General features: G+C 40.9%; 1 protein-coding gene across 1 annotated transcript in view; it reads left to right on the forward strand.

The window, feature by feature from the left end:
* The window catches only part of TANC2 (tetratricopeptide repeat, ankyrin repeat and coiled-coil containing 2), a 713,500-nt gene that overhangs the window by 361,848 nt on the left and 333,720 nt on the right, over window positions 1-17,932 (forward strand). The window contains exon 6 of the mRNA XM_077806150.1: window positions 460-639. Coding sequence (XP_077662276.1) covers window positions 460-639 — 180 coding nt within the window. The remainder of the gene's footprint in view (window positions 1-459; window positions 640-17,932) is intronic.

Below are 17,932 nucleotides of genomic sequence, written 5' to 3' on the forward strand. Positions count from 1 at the left end.
GCTGAGTGGACTTTTCCAATTTGCTGACAAATTCCAAAAATTTTCGGAACCAACATGAAGATTTGTTCTGATTTTTTGGTTTGTTGGCTGAAAAAAATCAGTTATTTGCCCAGGGTAGTAATTACATGAAAACTGATCACTCCAGAATGCTTAACAAAGCAAAATGATTAAACTTAAAATCTAACTAGTTATGTTGTTCATTACTCTATATCAGACATTCACCTGTTTGCTATTGTATAAATGTAATTTCTTCATGGGAAGCATAAACATTTTGTAAGATGAGCATGAGAAGGAGCAGTCCAATCCTAAAAAGTTTGTGTGATTTTTTGAGAAATAGTATGGAAATATTAAAGCGTCTAGCCAGCCTAAGCCAGCAAATTCCTGAGTCTAGGAAATGATAAAAACAGTAGGCTGCCTTTTATTACAAACTGTTCTGTTTTATTTTTACGTTCCTGTCAGGCACCTCCACAGAGAACGACTGTGCTTTTGAACCAGACTACGCTATTCCACCACTCCCAGTGACCGAAGGTATGCAGCACATTCGGATTATGGAGGGCATGTCTCGCTCTCTTCCATCCTCCCCCTTACTCACACATCAGTCTATCAGTGTTCGGCTCCAACCTGTGAAGAAATTAACTGGTAAGGACTTTAAATAAGTTCAGTGGGGCTTTTAAAATCGGTCAGTGCAAAATTTTAGATAAAACTCACCAAACAAGTTTCTTTGCACAAATCTTCATTAGTTAACTACATGGCCTACTGGAGTCACAATATTTTGTAATTGGAATATACACTCATGTTTACAATATTAAATTACTGTAGGAAAATGGGTTGGATCTCAATTTAACAGCATGATCTGTCTAGTCTTTAAATAATCATCTGGTTTTCACACATTTTAGTTTTGCAGGGATGTTCTAAGTAGTTACCAGAATATACCGTAATTCCAGTCTCCTCATGAATCAGTTTGCTCAAGTCAGGCCAACTGATGGAGACGTTTCAGCAGTCTAAATACCATTATGTTAAATTTTTGCATGCTGAGAGAAAGAGACTTCAGCAAACTGTACATTATTTGATGCAGCACATAGTGACTTTTCATGTATGTTTTTAAATAAGTTTATTTTAAGTAATTTATTTGGTTTCTGTGGACCAGATTTGTAAAGGTATTTAGGTGCTTAAAGATGCAGATAGGCCCCTAATGGGAGTTTGAAAAGCACCTAAGGACTCAACTCCTACACTAAGTGCTCAGAGGCTGGTCATCATAGGGACACTGCAGCTGGGATTAGCAGGGGAAGCGCTGAAGCCATCGGGAGCCTGGGGCAAAGTAGCAGGAAGGGAGCAGGACGGAGCCACTGATGCCTGGCAGGCCAAACAGCAGGCCTTTTTAGGCCGGATCTGGCTTGTAGGCTGCTAATTGAAGAACACTGGTCTATAAGTACCTACATGGAGAACAAATATTTACTAATGGACTTGTCAGTCTCACAGAGAACATGGTCCAATGGCTGGAAGTTGAAGCTAGACAAATTCAAATTGGAAGTGAGGTATAAATGTTTAACAATTAGAATAATTATCCATTGGAACAACTTACCAAGGTTTGTGGAGACACTTTTTAAATCAAGAGTAGGTGTTTTTCTAAAAGATCTGGTCTAGGAATTATTTTAGGGGAATTCAGTGGCCTGTGTGTGGCTAGATGATCACAATGATCCTTTCCGGCTTTGGAATCTATGAAATCTTCCAACTTTTATCTTGTCTATTTAGATTGTAAATTCTACAGGGCAAAGATTGACTCTTACTATATGGTTGCATAATGTCTATTACAATGACTTTCTAATCCTGGTTGGGGTCTTTAAGCACTATTGTAATATAAATAAAAAATAATAATAATGCAATGGTAGATGTAGTGTATGTTTCTGTAATATCAGTATTGACTTGATCCCCTGGAACGGTGGGTTCAGTTTAGTTGTAAGCTCTGGTAAGCAGCATTCAGTGCTCCATTATCTTCATGGTGGATAGGTATCTTTGTGTTGTGACACAGCAAGTATGCTTAATTAATTGTGAGTGCAAAACTGGAGACTGCTTCTCTTAAGTTAGGCTTTGTGTGCTTTCCCACTGATAGCTCTGCCCCTTGCGGTCAACAGAAAAATGAAGCAAATTAGAACTCATCCCATTCTTCAGTTTAGGTTCCAGCCCCCCATTTACATTATACTACAGGATTCTTTAAAAATCCTCGCTGCCACAATGATAGACACATGCAAGAAAAAGGAAAGTTTACTTACTCTCAGTGCTCCAGTAACAGGTATATTGCCTTTGCAGAGTTGCATATGTGCCATCAGAGCTCCATGAATCAAAACATTTAGTGTGAAGTTATATAAGGGACCATCTCCCCACAGCCCTTAGTTCTTTTGCAACAATTGAGAATATCAAATGAGGACTCCAAAGAAGCAGGGAACTAGGATGAGTGAGTCTGGGTCTTCCCAGGCAATAGACTTTGAGAACTCCGTCTACGGATGAGTAACGTAACTTTCCTTTCTGCATCAGTGATTGACAGTACAGATCAACTAACACAAACAAACCTGTGGAGTAGGGCTGAGAATAAAAACAAAATATTTTTCCATGTGATTGTATTTCTTTAGTTAACAATTGTTAGAAAACTCCTACAAAATATAAAAAATGTGTTGTGAGAATTACATATTTTTTGGACTTCCCCTACAAAATGTTTAACCATATGGAAGGGCTGGAGAGTTGTTTCGAACATGCTGTGTTTCTTTCAGTAACTTTACATGTCTAAGAATGGAAGTGCCTCTTTGTTAATAATAGTTACATCATTTCTTGCACAAGAGTGAAAACAGATAATTGCTTAAAATAATGATTTTTGTTGTTGCTGGTGAATATTTAAATTATTACAATAAAGGAAATGCTCTTCCTCGGACTAATGATCCACATATAGGCCATTAGTCCCAGGAGATCGTTAATCTCCATGGAATGCCCTGCAATGAAGACATTATTGCTGTTATAAATGAATAGCTCAGAGATAATTTTTAAATGGTTTTCGTACGGAATGGATACATGTGATCCCCCGAATGGTGGTATTGGTGGGATGGTCATGTTGCATCTGGACATTTCTAGAGAATTAAAGGCTGGTATATTGGTTACATGCCAGTCCTTTGCTAGATTTCCATTTAGTTTCTACTATTAGCTATACGTAGCTACATCTTTGATTTTGTTAGAAGTTTGTGAATTCTCCCAATCAGAAGCAGGGAAGGTGAGATTTTCCTCTGAAATACTAGTTTAAAATTCATTTCTGAGTAGTACATCATATTTCCATGCAAAAAGGCTTTTTTGCTGTTCACTTGTTGCTTTGAAATTGAGGATAGAACATTTTTACTAGGCACTTATACATTTGAAGAAATAAGTTTCATTTAACTTAAATTTTAAAATGAATGCTTCAGAGAAAATGCTTGTAGTATTTGCCAATTTAGAGCTGGGAAAAAATATTTTTAGATTTCTTTTTAGAAAATGTGGCTTTTTCCTATTTCACATGTCAAATCTTGACGAAGATACTTGGACCAGAAGCTCTACAAAGGGAAAGTGTCTCCTTTGGATGAAATCATGGCTGCATTAATGTCAGTGACAAAACTTCTCTTGACTCAGGTTGGCCTGAATTTCTCTTCCTTCAATCAATTATTCACCTTAAAGCTAGAGGATTCAGTAGGAGCCTCCATATTAACTGTTTTAAATAGGGTTCAAGGTTTTTAGGTCATTGAACAATTAAAACATTGAAAAGGACTCAAAATCTCACATCATCAGTATAAAATATGCTTTCTCTTTTATATCCCAAATAATTATGGCAATCTTGAACAATAGTTTCCTCTTCATATGACCATTTTGAAAGAAGACAGATGCAGAGTTACAGACCAACTTAGAGATGCCGAATTTAAGGTGGACTAGAGGGGTTAGATGTCTTATTATAGCCCATTCATGTTGCTTTTAAGAGGTTCTTCATGGGACTGCAAGCAACACCTCCATAGTATTTTCAACATTACTGACACAAGCAGAGATAAACTGGGGTTAATCTAGGTCTCATTTATGGAAGCACAGAGACAGTAAGTTAGAATATTGGGTGGGTACAGATGAATAAGCTGTTTCTTTCAATTTTCAAATCAATCTGTATGCCTGTATAATAAGCTTTTTTGGGACAGGTAATATGTCTTACTCTGAAATCTCTGTGTAAATTTGCAGCCCTACATAAATTACCTTTAGTAGTAATAATAGTGCTGGTCTAGTTGAAAGTAGAAAAGCATGTAATGAGTAAAATAATAAAATAAGAGAGCAACAAGAATTAGATTTCAATATCTAATTATCCGAAACTTGGGCTATGGAATTCCATGCTTTTGCAGTTCATTGTTAACAGATCACTTTCTTTTGATTTTAACACACCATCATATATTTTCAATGCCCGATGCATTTTAAAGATACTCTTATTATAACGAATCAAGTTACCCTGAAAGCATACATCATGGATCACTGCATTCTTTTCTAACTTTTTTTCTCTCACTCAGTGGTGTTGCTCTTCTGGTGCTTTATAGTTCTTTGAATTCTAGATGGGCATATACTCCTATGCTTCTCCCTTAGCTCTTTGTTCTTGTGCACGGATACTTGGTCATTGTTCTCTGAGCTTCCCTACCTCTCTGCTTTGAAGAATAAACAAAAGGAAAATGGGAGGAGAGATTTATCTGCCATGTTAAAGAACTTTGTCCCTAGCAAACCTCCCACACCCTAGGGTAATAACCCTCTTTTTACCACCCAGCAGTATTTTCTGTGGTGGAATGAATTCAAGGAGTGTAAGATGGTGGTCCCAAAACAGAGAGCAAATTAAGGGCCAAACTAAGGGTGCTTTCTCTGCCCTAACCCCCTCACATACCCTGCTCACCACCATACCCTTCTCACACAGCCACTTCCCTGCTCCCCCCAGTGGTGCTTGCTGGTGTTGGGGGAACTGGGGATGGCTAGTGGGGAGGTAGATAGACATGGGCTGAGGAGAACTGTGTGTAGGGAAGGGGGATTGTGTTAGGGAGACGTGGTATGCAAAAGGGGCTCTGGGCGTGAGAATGCAGGAGAGGGATCAATCCCCAAGTGTTGATGTATCTGTTTTATGTGTGTGGACTCCTGCTCCTCACCTCAGCTTCCTCCAGGGCACTGCCTTGATGCACAGGGGAGCTGAGACAGCAGTGCCACAAGGAGCCTTTCAGGCATTAATGCCTTGGCGTATAGAGAATGAACTCCCCATGGCCAGTCTACTACTCTGGTTCCACCATCCCAGGAACTCCCCACGCGTGGCCCTCTTCTCTCCCAGATACCATGTACATCTATGGCTTCCCAACATTTCCCTGCCCTCACCACATACCTGCTTACCCACCTGGCCCCCCTCCTAGAATTCTCTTGCACTCTTCCACTCGTTAACCCCAGTCACCTACTCCACACACCCCACCCAGCCCTGCTCTCACCCACCTCATGCACACTTTAATGTTTTTAAAACATGCTAGCTGGTCATGGTCAACCACAGGGAAGTTAAAGGTTGACCAGTTGACACCTTTTTATGTGAGTTAAATCCGATCTACATTAGTGTTTTTAAAAAAGAGGTTAGTTAATATGTGTTAGTTAACATTTTTAAACAACATCTATTTTTCTAATCTAGACGTGGCCCAAGGCTGTTGACCTGAGAGTGTGCTGCAAGGTTGATCAATTCACTCTGGGTGAAACAGGTTCCACTGTTCACAAAGCAGGAATAATTCACTGGTGTTTGTGTACAGCTCCATGGAGATGGGAGGACAGAATTCACCATCACAAATCACAACAAGCCTTTAGGGTGCATGGCCTCTGTTCTTGCCTATGGGCTGAAGTAATTGGAGACTGCCTTTCCAAGTCCTTTAAATAAGATGTATGTAGTAGTCCCTCCTACAGTGATTTAATTGAGGTCAGCTAAAAGTCTACTCCCTCTGTAACAAAACTGTGAAGTTGCCCCTTAGTGGCTGCACTGCCTGCCACCCTCCCCCATGGAAAATGCAAGTGGGATTCGGCACAGGACCTCCATACTTGAGGGTGGATTTCACCCAGAGGGTTTTGAATTTATAAGAAGGATATGATGAGGAGCATATGATGTCTTTTTGGTAGACTCCATGTAGTTCTTAGTCTGCCTATTTGCTAATCTGTGTATATTCACTTAGTTTTTTAGTAAAGCACATTGTAATACCTTGATAGATAAATATAATTGTTCTCCCAAACATTTATCCTCTGCTTCTTAAGGTGAGTATACTCTGGTTACCAAGACAATTTCTCAGTATATAGATAAACTTCAGTTTTATCTAAATTTGAGATTTTGGGCAGCCAAATCCAGGGACATTAGCTGAAATAAGAAGGTTACAGTCAGTAACATTTTTCTTTAGATAATGATGAAGCTTGCTTTGCACTAGGTCATTTTCAGAAGTATACAGTAAAAAATTAACCCTTTTAAAAACAGACACTGTAGCTTATTCAAAGCTTTTCTTGGTAGTGTTCCCCAAAACACTCTTTTAAGATTTGCATTAAATCCAGATTTTATCACAGGGGAAAGGAAAGGACAAATTCCTATAGTGGACTTTGTACTAAACACTAGAACTTACCACCATATTGACAAATATTTTGTGAAAGACAAATACTGTAATGGCTACAGTATTTTCAGTGTCTAAGTATTGATACTATGCCACTGTTGGTTTCAAACTTAATATTTTATTTATAGGAAAGTACTGATAAATCGGTAACTACACAGTGCGGGAATTCACTTATCTCTTTCAATTCTTGCTGTTAGTTAGGAATTACTGAGCCACCACACATGAATGGCTTTAGAATTTATTAGAAGTAATATCTGATATATAATAAAGAAAACTTGAGTCAATTTCTGATCCGTATTGATTGTCTTCCACTTCCACTGAAAGGAGTGAAGAGTGCTCAGCACCTCACATGATCAAATGTAAAGTTTATAAGGTTATGTTGCATATAATTCTGTTCCCCCCCAAAAAAAAAAATTCAAAAGGTACCAAATGTTCATTTTTCATAGCTAATTATTATTATTTTCAATGTACAATGTTTTTACTTTATTTAAGGCTACTCTTAGGAGACCTGAATTTTACATGTTATATATAACATCATCCATGTGATAAATAGGGAGTTTATTATGATCCACATTAGAACTGAGAATCAGATTACAAGTGGCCTCAAGTTAAGAAAAATCATATTACAAAGAGGTATATAATTATAATAAGGAAGCCTTGTAATTCTGTACCTGAAAGCTAATCTACCTGCATTGTTTTCAGGAGAATGAATATAGAATACTCCCAAATGAGCATTTTGAATGTGTCAAGGAGTGATGGTAATGGAATTATTAGTCTTTCTAGTCATCTTTGGAGAATGAGATTATAAAGACAAATACGCTTTTTAGGTTGCAAACAGGAGTTAGCATATGATTCCCAAGCTCTTTTTATTGGGCCTTGATAAAAGTTTAAAAGGAGTTTTTCACATATTTCCATTTTCTTTTAAAAGCAAAGTCCTGAATCATGTACAGTTTCGCATAGTAGTTGCTTTGTAAATCATATAGGCCAACAGAAGGTTGTGAATTTAAGCATTTTTGTGATCTGACATGTCTGCTGAAATAAGGAAAAGTTTGGATTAAATGAATTACTACCTTTCCCTTAATGTTATAGGTGATAATGCTTGGTATATATGATTCTTCAGATGTATGTATGCTGTTTTCTGATCTCTAATAGATGAGAATCAGTAATATTGATGAGAATCATTTGGGGTTGGTCCTGCTTTGAGCAGGGGGTTGGACTGGATGATCTCCTGAGGTCTCTTCCAACCCTAATCTTCTATGATTCTATGAATATTGAACTAGCTAAAATTGTGTTAGAATTTCCATTGAAAATTCTGGTTTCCAGTGTTTACTATCTCTGTGCTTTGGAAATGAAACAACCAGAAAATTGATATACAAGCTGTAAACCCCAGATGCAAAGATTTGTTTTTAATTACCAAAATATATATTTTAATAGGCATCTCTTCACTTACAACGTATGAAGAAATCTGGCTTGTACCTGGCTTCACATACATTTTTTTTTCTGGCTACGTAGCTGCCAAGAGGCATAGAAAAGTTCCAGGGAATTGCTTCTTAGTGTGGAATAGATTTTGAACTCAGAGTAACGGAGTTAAATGCTTGAACCACAGTTTGAGACCATGATGTAGGTGTAGGTCATATTTAGATCATCCTATGACGTTACAGGCAAAAGAATGACCTTCATTAGAAAAGTTGATTTGTGTTTGATTTCTTAATTGAAAGTATAGAAAGGGCAACAGTAATTAAAACATGAAAATTCTGAATTCAGGCCATCCCAAATCTTTAATTCATACTTATAGTATGCTGTGAGGATATTATAACACATATAGGTCCAAATTCTCTTGTCAGTTACACTGACATACATTCAGAGTAACTTCATATTTTCGCTAGTGTAACTAAGAGCAGAATTTGGTTCATGGTCTTCTATAAAATGGTCTTAACCAAGTAATAAGCTTTTGCTAATGACTTGTGTAGAAGAATATATGGGCCTAGTGAGGTAAGTTAAGGAAGCAGATATCTTGGAAGTAGTTTGAGTTCATGGGTTTTCTCATTAACCAAAATATATATGTAAAAGAACACTTTTGGCAAAATTTGACCTGCTGTCCACCCTTCCATTCCCAATTATTAAATCCACCTAATTTTGGGGGGGGTTAGGGGGGCATGGTGTGGGGAGGAGGGTTTCCTCAGAACAAATGCCTCCATGTTTTTTGTTCCTCTTGCAGAAAATATCACAAGGGCCAGCCACTTATGAGAAACCCTAAAATCATAAAGTTACGTTGGACACTTCATAAAGAAAATTTAGTTTAGGAACAGATTTCCATTTCAAGTGGTCATCAAACAAGTATGGAGAGAGAAATGGACTAGGATGATAAGATCCCCAGAAATATAGCTTGAGGCTCCTTCTCCCTTTCTCGCTCCCCAAATGTATCCTCTGGTTCACAGCTCTTAGCTTTTGTGGCAGAAGTGACTTTCGCAAAGGGATTTGGTGAGGGAGGTGGCTTGGTGACTACGTTCAGTGTGAAAATTACACTCATAAAGAAGCATGGTTCTGAGATTTAGCCAGGAAGAGGTCATTCAAGACTTTGGCAAGAGCAGTTTCTGTGGAGCAGAGAGCGTTGACACTGATAACCATTGATTCTAGTAGTCAGTTTTGAGGTGAGGAAGGGGAGAAGGGTAGTTGAAGAGACCGACAAGCAATGGCAAGATTTTAATGGATGGAAAGGAGTGTAGTCTAGCTTTATTATCCTACTGTCTTTAATGTGAATTCTGCATGAATAAAGACTATAGGACTGGACCAAAAGTTCGCATTAAATACGTGAAATATTTTGGGCTCTGAAAATCAACTTTCAGCTTAGCAACAAAGAGGCAGGAAACGAAAGGTATAATTCTTTCTGAAAAAGAAAGCATTGGAGCACTGACAAATGCAACCTTTTGGAAGAATCAAGCTGCCTCATGTTAAGAAGAGTTAACTGTCATATGTGTTCTTCTGGAAAACAGATTATGTGAAGCTCAGGCTTTACCTAACAGGAATTGTTTCCCATTCCTCCTGGAAATACTGTTTTATTTTTAAAAATATCCTGCACTGTAGTCCAAAACCCCAGAATCTGCTGGGATGCTTAGAACTATTTTTACTTTATGCTGTGGTTCTGTGGGGTTTCCTTTTCTATAATGAAAAGTCTAAGAATGCAGATATGTTTTTCTTCAGAAGAGTGACATAATAAAAATAACACTTCAACCTCCCTGGACTCACAATAGCAGATCTAAAGGTAGCCATCCTGCAGCAAAAAAACTTCAGGACCAGACTTCAAAGAGAAACTGCTGAGCTTCAGTTCATTTGCAAATTTGACACCATCATCTCAGGATTAAACAAAGACTATGAATGGCTAGCCAACTATAAAAGCAGTTTCTCCTCCCTTGGTATTCACATTTCAACTGCTAGAAGAGGGCCTCATCCTCCCTGATAGAACTAACCTTGTTATCCCTAGCCTGATTCTTGCTTGCATGTTTATACCTGCCTCTGGAAATTTCCACTACATGCATCTGATGAAGTGGGTATTCACCCACAAAAGCTTATGCTCCACTATGTCTGTTAGTCTGTAAGGTGCCACAGGACTCTGTCGCTTTTACAGATCCAGACAAACACGGTTACCCCTCTGATAGTAAAAATAAGGTTATTTTAAAATATTAGTTATTGATTTTAGAGCCAAGAAATGTCCTAGAAAATATAAAAAACAGTCTTAGAATCGTATCCAGTTTCATATTAGCTTAGTCTGTTTTAATGGTTTATTATAATTCGTTTCTAGTTATCAGTGTTTTCCTTTTTTGTAAATAAATGATATGCTCATTACTACCCTAAATGATCTGGTAACGTGTTCATAATGAATTAGTAATTATTTATATAGAGCGAGACACTCTGCTGACAGGTACGAAGGCAAGGTCCCTGCCCCAAAGAGCTTAGAATATGAAAAATCTTAAAAATTAAGTACAATGTTCCTCTGAAAAATACCACAGTAAGGCCAAGGGGTTTTTTTGAACGCCCACATGCATTTTTACTTTTATTTAAGAGAAGCTTTTTAAATTGTTTCTGCCTTTTTGATTTTGCCAGGTACTTTCCATTCTTGTCATATGTGTCAGTGATTCCCCAGTGTGCAGAGGTGGTGGGCTCCATATGCCTGATCTGTGCAGAGACTGCAGTAGTTACCCAGATCCACAGGCATGTTCATGCTATCCTCTGGAGAAACTTCTCACCTTCTCATGGACCCTTCAGAGTTCCCCTGATCCACACAGTTCTGTGGGACTTCATGAAGGACAAGTGTAGATCAGTCTGGTTGTCTGTGACTGGCCTTGCCAATCCTGCCATGCAGATCCGAATAGCATGCTTGGTACCCCTATGACATTTGACACGTCACAGTCTTGTTATGGCTCAGAACTTAATCAAGGCCTGCACTTACTGAGATTTTCTTAAAAAGAAAAGGAGTACTTGTGGCACTTTAGAGACTAACCAATTTATTTGAGCATGAGCTTTCGTGAGCTACAGCTCACTTCATCGGATGCATACCGTGGAAACTGCAGCAGACTTTATATACACACAGAGAATATGAAACAATACCTCCTCCCACCCCACTGTCCTGCTGGTAATAGGTTATCTAAAGTGATCATCAAGTTGGGCCATTTCCAGCACAAATCCAGGTTTTCTCACCCTCCAACCCCCCACACAAATTCACTCTCCTGCTGGTGATAGCCCATCCAAAGTGACAACTCTCTACACAATGTGCATGATAATCAAGTTGGGCCATTTCCTGCACAAATCCAGGTTCTCTCACCCCCTCACCCTCCTCCTAAAAACCACACACACAAACTCACTATCCTGCTGGTAATAGCTCATCCAAAGTGACCACTCTCCCTACAATGTGCATGATAATCAAGGTGGGCCATTTCCAGCACAAATTCAGGTTTTCTCACCCCCCCACCCCCATACACACACAAACTCACTCTCCTGCTGGTAATAGCTCATCCAAACTGACCACTCTCCAAGTTTAAATCCAAGTTAAACCAGAACATCTGGGGGGGGGGGTAGGAAAAAACAAGGGGAAATAGGCTACCTTGCATAATGACTTAGCCACTCCCAGTCTCTATTTAAGCCTAAATTAATAGTATCCAATTTGCAAATGAATTCCAATTCAGCAGTTTCTCGCTGGAGTCTGGATTTGAAGTTTTTTTGTTTTAAGATAGCGACCTTCATGTCTGTGATTGCGTGACCAGAGAGATTGAAGTGTTCTCCGACTGGTTTATGAATGTTATAATTCTTGACATCTGATTTGTGTCCATTTATTCTTTTATGTAGATACTGTCCAGTTTGACCAATGTAAATGGCAGAGGGGCATTGCTGGCACATGATGGCATATATCACATTGGTGGATGTGCAGGTGAACGAGCCTCTGATAGTGTGGCTGATGTTATTAGGCCCTGTGATGGTGTCCCCTGAATAGATATGTGAGCACAGTTGGCAACGGGCTTTGTTGCAAGGATAAGTTCCTGGGTTAGTGGTTCTGTTGTGTGGTATGTGGTTGTTGGTGAGTATTTGCTTCAGGTTGCGGGGCTGTCTGTAGGCAAGGACTGGCCTGTCTCCCAAGATTTGTGAGAGTGTTGGGTCATCCTTTAGGATAGGTTGTAGATCCTTAATAATGCTTTGGAGGGGTTTTAGTTGGGGGCTGAAGGTGACGGCTAGTGGCGTTCTGTTATTTTCTTTGTTAGGCCTGTCCTGTAGAAGGTAACTTCTGGGAACTCTTCTGGCTCTATCAATCTGTTTGTTTGTTTGTTTGTTTATTTATTTATTTATTTATTCATTCATTCTTTATTTTCTTATTTGTGGATTAAGTACAATTCCCCATTCCTTTCTTGAATGACATTTAGTGGGTTACCCATGCTTGTCAATGTAGAGGAGCTGCAAGCTGAACAAGTATAATGGTTAATCCTTTGATGACTTTACCACAGTTCTTGGACCTCCAATCTCCAGGCTTTTACAGACTTCCAAATCTTCACATACTTTCTCCAAAGGCCTTCCTTTCTGAAATGGACTGTTTAGGTGCTGTAGGCCTGACCTGCAAATTCATCAGTATTTTTCCAAGAACCTATGAGGGGACTTATTTAAATATCATAGAATCATAGAATATCAGGGTTGGAAGGGACCTCAGGAGGTCATCTAGTCCAACCCTCTCCTCAAAGCAGGACCAATCCCCAACTAAACCATCCCAGCCAGGGCTTTGTCAATCCTGACCTTAAAAACCTCAAAGGAAGGAGATTCCACCACCTCTCTAGGTAATGCATTCCAGTGCTTCACCACCCTCCTAGTGAAAAAGTTTTTCCTAATATCCATCCTAAACCTCCCCCACTGCAACTTGAGACCATTACTCCTTGTTCTGTCATCTGCTGTCAGGATGAACCTGTATTTTGACAGCTTATTAAAGCTGTTGACCACTTTTCATCCTGCTGTGAAGCTAGGGGTTAAGATTAAGTTAAAGAAGCCTCCCTTTCTGCTACTTCGTTGCATTTCTCTGGAGTTTCAACTTTGTTTTATCCTTCTGTTCTTTTTCTGCTGTAGTCAGTTTGAATCCATAACATCTAGTTTTTACATTTCCTGACTTCAAGGACATATGGCCCATATCTTTCTCTTTTCCCATACTACAGCAGAGGATGAAAGGACAGAAGGTCATGTTGTGCCACCAGCAGGGGAAAAAAAGGCAGAGTGCTGAAACACTGCCCCAGTTTATATAAACTTAATTTAGCGTTCTCCTTATGGTTTTATTTTCTTCTCATCTTGGAAGCATGGAGGCTTTGCCTCACCCTCTCTCCCGGTCAGGGATACAAAATAAGAAAGAAGAGATAGGGGAAACGAGCAAAAACACGGCAAGCAACCTGGTAATGCTTTTCTTTGAGTAATTTCACATGTGCATTCCACTCTTGATGTCTGCACACTCAGCGCACAGCTGTCAGAATTTTTTTCCCCTCAGACCTGTTGGGCGGCTCAAGCTCCTCCTGGTGCCACATGCTGCTGTCATGAAGAGCTGCCCCAGCCCCTCTGTTTCTTCTTACTGACCTTGACGGTCATTGGAACCCCTGTTCAATACCAGAACAGTTCTCTCTCAGCTTTGTGTGTAATATTGTATATAATATAGTTGGTTAGTAGTTAGTATAGTTAGTAAGTTTTAGTTGTGTAAAAAATACCAACAAAGTTTTTGGACTTGTTTCTCCTCGTTTCAGGGTTGCTGCTGATGTCACTAAGATATGCCCCAATTGCTGGGCTTCAAGCAGCGTGCTTTTTGCTTGAGGCCTATGGCACTGCACAAAGGTTGCCTGAAGTGCCTAGGAGAAGCACACAGGAAAGACTGGTGCCAGATTTGCAGGGAATTCAAACCTGGAAGAAAGAAGGACAGGGAGGGTAGGCTGAAATTGCTGCTGGTGGAGGCAATACTCAGGCCACTGTTGGAGCCATCCTAGTCTGACTCGGTGCTGAATGCTGCAGCTCCGGTGAGAAGTACACTTCCAGCATTATCAGAATCCCAGCACTGAGCTCCCTCACCTGGGCCGAGAAAGATATGTAAGACTTGCAAAGAGGCCTCAGCCGAGGGAAGAGCTCCAGCCTCCAAGTCTGGTAAGACGGGTGTCAGGGTTCCCTCCCCACTCTGAACTCTAGGGTACAGACATGGGGACCCACATGAAAGACCCCCTAAGCTTATTTCTACCAGATTAGGTTAAAAACTCCCCTGGTACAAATTCTCCCTTGTACCTTGGGTTTAAGTAAGGCTGCCACCACCAAGTGATTTAACAAAGAACTAGGGAAAAGGACCACTTGGAGTTCCTCTTCCCCCAGCAATCCCCCCAAGCTCTTACACCCTCTTTCCTGGGGAGGCTTGAGAATAATACCCTAACCAATTGGTTACAAAATGATCAAAGACCCAAACCCCTGGGTCTTGGAACAATGGAAAAATCAGTCAGGTTCTTTAAAAAAGGATTTTATTTAAAAAAAAAAAAAGAAAGAAAGAAAGGTAAAAATCATCTCGATAAAATCAGGATGGAAAATACTTTACAGGGTATTCAGATTCAAAACACAGAGGATTCCCCTCTGGGCAAAACCTTAAAGTTAAAGAAAACAGGGAAAATAGAGACCTTTGAAACGTGGAAGTCAACAAATGGCTACGCAGGTGGTGTCAGAGAGAAGGCTTTGGATTCTTTGACCAAGGAATGGTGTTCCAAGAAGGAGGAGTGCTAGGCAGAGACAGGATCCACCTAACGAAGAGAGTGAAGAGCATCTTCGCAAGCAGGCTGGCTAACCTAGTGAGGAGGGCTTTAAACTAGTTTTCACCGGGGGAAGGAGACCAAAACCTTGAGGTAAGTGGGGAAGTGGGATACTGGGAGGAAGCACAAGCAGGACCGCGTGAGAGGGCAGGGCTCCTGCCTCATACTGAGAAAGAGGGACGATCAGCAAGTTATCTCAAGTGCCTATGCACAAATGCAAGAAGCCTGGGAAACAAGCAGGGAGAACTAGAAGTCCTGGCACAGTCAAGGAATAATGATGTGACTGGAATAACAGAGACTTGGTGGGATAACTCACATAACTGGAGTACTGTCATGGATGGATATAAACTGTTCAGAAAGGACAGGCAGGGCAGAAAAGGTGAGGGAGTTGCACTGTATGTAAGGGAGCAGTATGACTGCTCAGAGCTCAAGTATGAAACTGCAGAAAAACCTGAGAGTCTCTGGATTAAGTTTAGAAGTGTGAGCAACAAGGGTGATGTCATGGTGGGAGTCTGCTATAAATCACCGGAGCAGGGGGATGAGGTGTACGAGGCTTTCTTCTGGCAACTCACAGAAGTTACTAGATCACAGGCCCTTGTTCTCATGGGAGACTTCAGTCACCCTGATATCCCCTGGGAGAGCAATACAGTGGTGCACAGACAATCCAGGAAGTTTTTGGAAAGTGCAGGGGACAATTTCCTGGTGCAAGTGCTGGGGGAACCAACTAGGGGGGGAGCTCTTCTTGACCTGCTGCTCACAAACCGGGAAGAATTAGTACGGGAAGATAAAGTGGATGGGAACCTGGGAGGCAGTGACCATGAGATGGTCGAGTTCAGGATCCTGACACAAGGAAGAAAGGAGAGCAGCAGAATATGGACCCTGGACTTCAGAAAAGCAGACTTTGACTCCCTCATGGAACTGATGGGCAGGATCCCCTGGGAAAATAACAGGAGGGGGAAAGGAGTCCAGGAGAGCTGGCTGTATTTTAAAGAATCCTCATTGAGGTTACAGGGACAAACAATCCCGATGTGCAGAAAGAATAGTAAATATGGCAGGCGACCAGCTTGGCTTAACCTTGGCTTGCTGATCTTAAACACAAAAAAGAAGCTTACAAGAAATGGAAGATTGGACAAATGACCAGGGAGGAGTACAAAAATATTGCTCAGGTATGCAGGAGTGAAATCAGGAAGGCCAAATCACACCTGGAGTTGTAGCTAGCAAGAGATTTTAAGAGTAACAAGAAGGGTTTCTTCAGGTATGTTAGCAACAAGAAGAAAGTCAAGGAAAGTGTGGGCCCCTTCCTGAATGAGGGAGGCAACCTAGTGACAGAGGATGTGGAAAAAGCTAATGTACTCAGTGCTTCTTTTTCCCCTCTGTCTTCACAAATAAGGTCAGCTCCCAGACTAATGCACTGGGCAGCACAGCACGGGGAGGAGGTGACCAGCCCTCTGTGGAGAAAGAAGTGGTTTGGGACTATTTAGAAAAGATAGACGAGCACAAGTCCATGGGGCCGGATGCGCTGCATCTTAGAGTGCTAAAGAAGTTGGCGGATGTGATTGTAGAGCTATTGGCCGTTATCTTTGAAAACTCATGGCGATCGGGGGAAGTCCCGGATGACTGGAAAAAGGCTAATGTAATGCCCATCTTTAAAGACGGGAAGAAGGAGGATCCTAGGAACTACAGGCCAATCAGCCTCACCTCAGTCCCTGGAAAAATCATGGAGCAGGTCCTGAAGGAATCAATTCTGAAGCACTTAGAGGAGAGGAAAGTGATCAGGAACAGTCAGCATGGATTCACCAAGGGCAAGTCGTGCCTGACTAATCTAATTGCCTTCAATGACGAGATAACTGACTCTGGATGAGGGGAAAGCAGTGGACATGTTTTTCCTTGACTTTAGGAAAGCTTTTGACACGGTCTCCCACAGTATTCTTGCTAGGAAGTTGAAAAAGTATGGGCTAGATGAATGGACTATAAGGTGGATAGAAAGCTGGCTAGATTGTCGGGCTCAATGGGTAGTGATCAATGGCTCCATGTCTCGTTGGCAGCTGGTAACAAGTGGAGTGCCCCAAGGGTCAGTCCTGGGGCCGTTTTTGTTCAATATCTTCATAAATGATCTGGAGGATGGTGTGGATTGCACCCTCAGCAAGTTTGCAGATGACACTAAACTGGGAGGAGAGGTAGATATGCTGGAGGGTAGGGATAGGATACAGAGGGACCTAGATAGATTAGAGGATTGGGCCAAAAGAAATCTGATGTGGTTCAACAAGGACAAGTGCAGAGTCCTGCACTTAGGATGGAAGAATCCCATGCACTGCTACAGACTAGGGACCGAATGGCTAGGCAACAGTTCTGCAGAAAAGGACCTAGGGGTTACAGTGGATGAGAAGCTGGATATGAATCAACAGTGTGCCCTTGTTGCCAAGAAGGTCAATGGCATTTTGGGATGTAAAGTAGGGGCATTGCCAGCAGATCGAGGGATGTGATCGTTCCCCTCTATTGGACATTGGTGAGGCCTCATCTGGAGTAGTATGACCAGTTTTGGGCCTCACACTACAAAAAGGATATGAAAATATTGGAAAACGTCCAGCGTAGGGCAACAAAAATGATTAGGGGACTGGAACACATGACTTATGAGGAGAGGCTGAGGGAACTGGGATTGTTTAGTCTTTGGAAGAGAAGAATGAGGGGGATTTGATAGCTGCTTTCAACTACTTGAAAAGGGGTTCCAAAGAGGATGGATCTAGACTGTTCTCAGTGGTAGAAGATGACAGAACAAGGAGTAATAGTCTCAAGTTGCAGTGGCAGAGGTTTAGGTTGGATATTAGGAAAAACTTTTTCACTAGGAGGGTGGTGAAACGCTGGAATGCGTTACCGAGGAAGGTGGTGGAATCTCCTTCCTTAGAGTTTTTTAAGGTCAGGCTTGATAAAGCCCTAGCTGGGATGATTTAGTTGGGGATTGGTCCTGCTCTGAGCAGGGGGTTGGACTAGATGACCTCCTGA

Source organism: Eretmochelys imbricata, chromosome 27 (assembly GCF_965152235.1).
Source record: "Eretmochelys imbricata isolate rEreImb1 chromosome 27, rEreImb1.hap1, whole genome shotgun sequence".
Lineage (NCBI taxonomy): Eukaryota > Metazoa > Chordata > Testudines > Cheloniidae > Eretmochelys > Eretmochelys imbricata.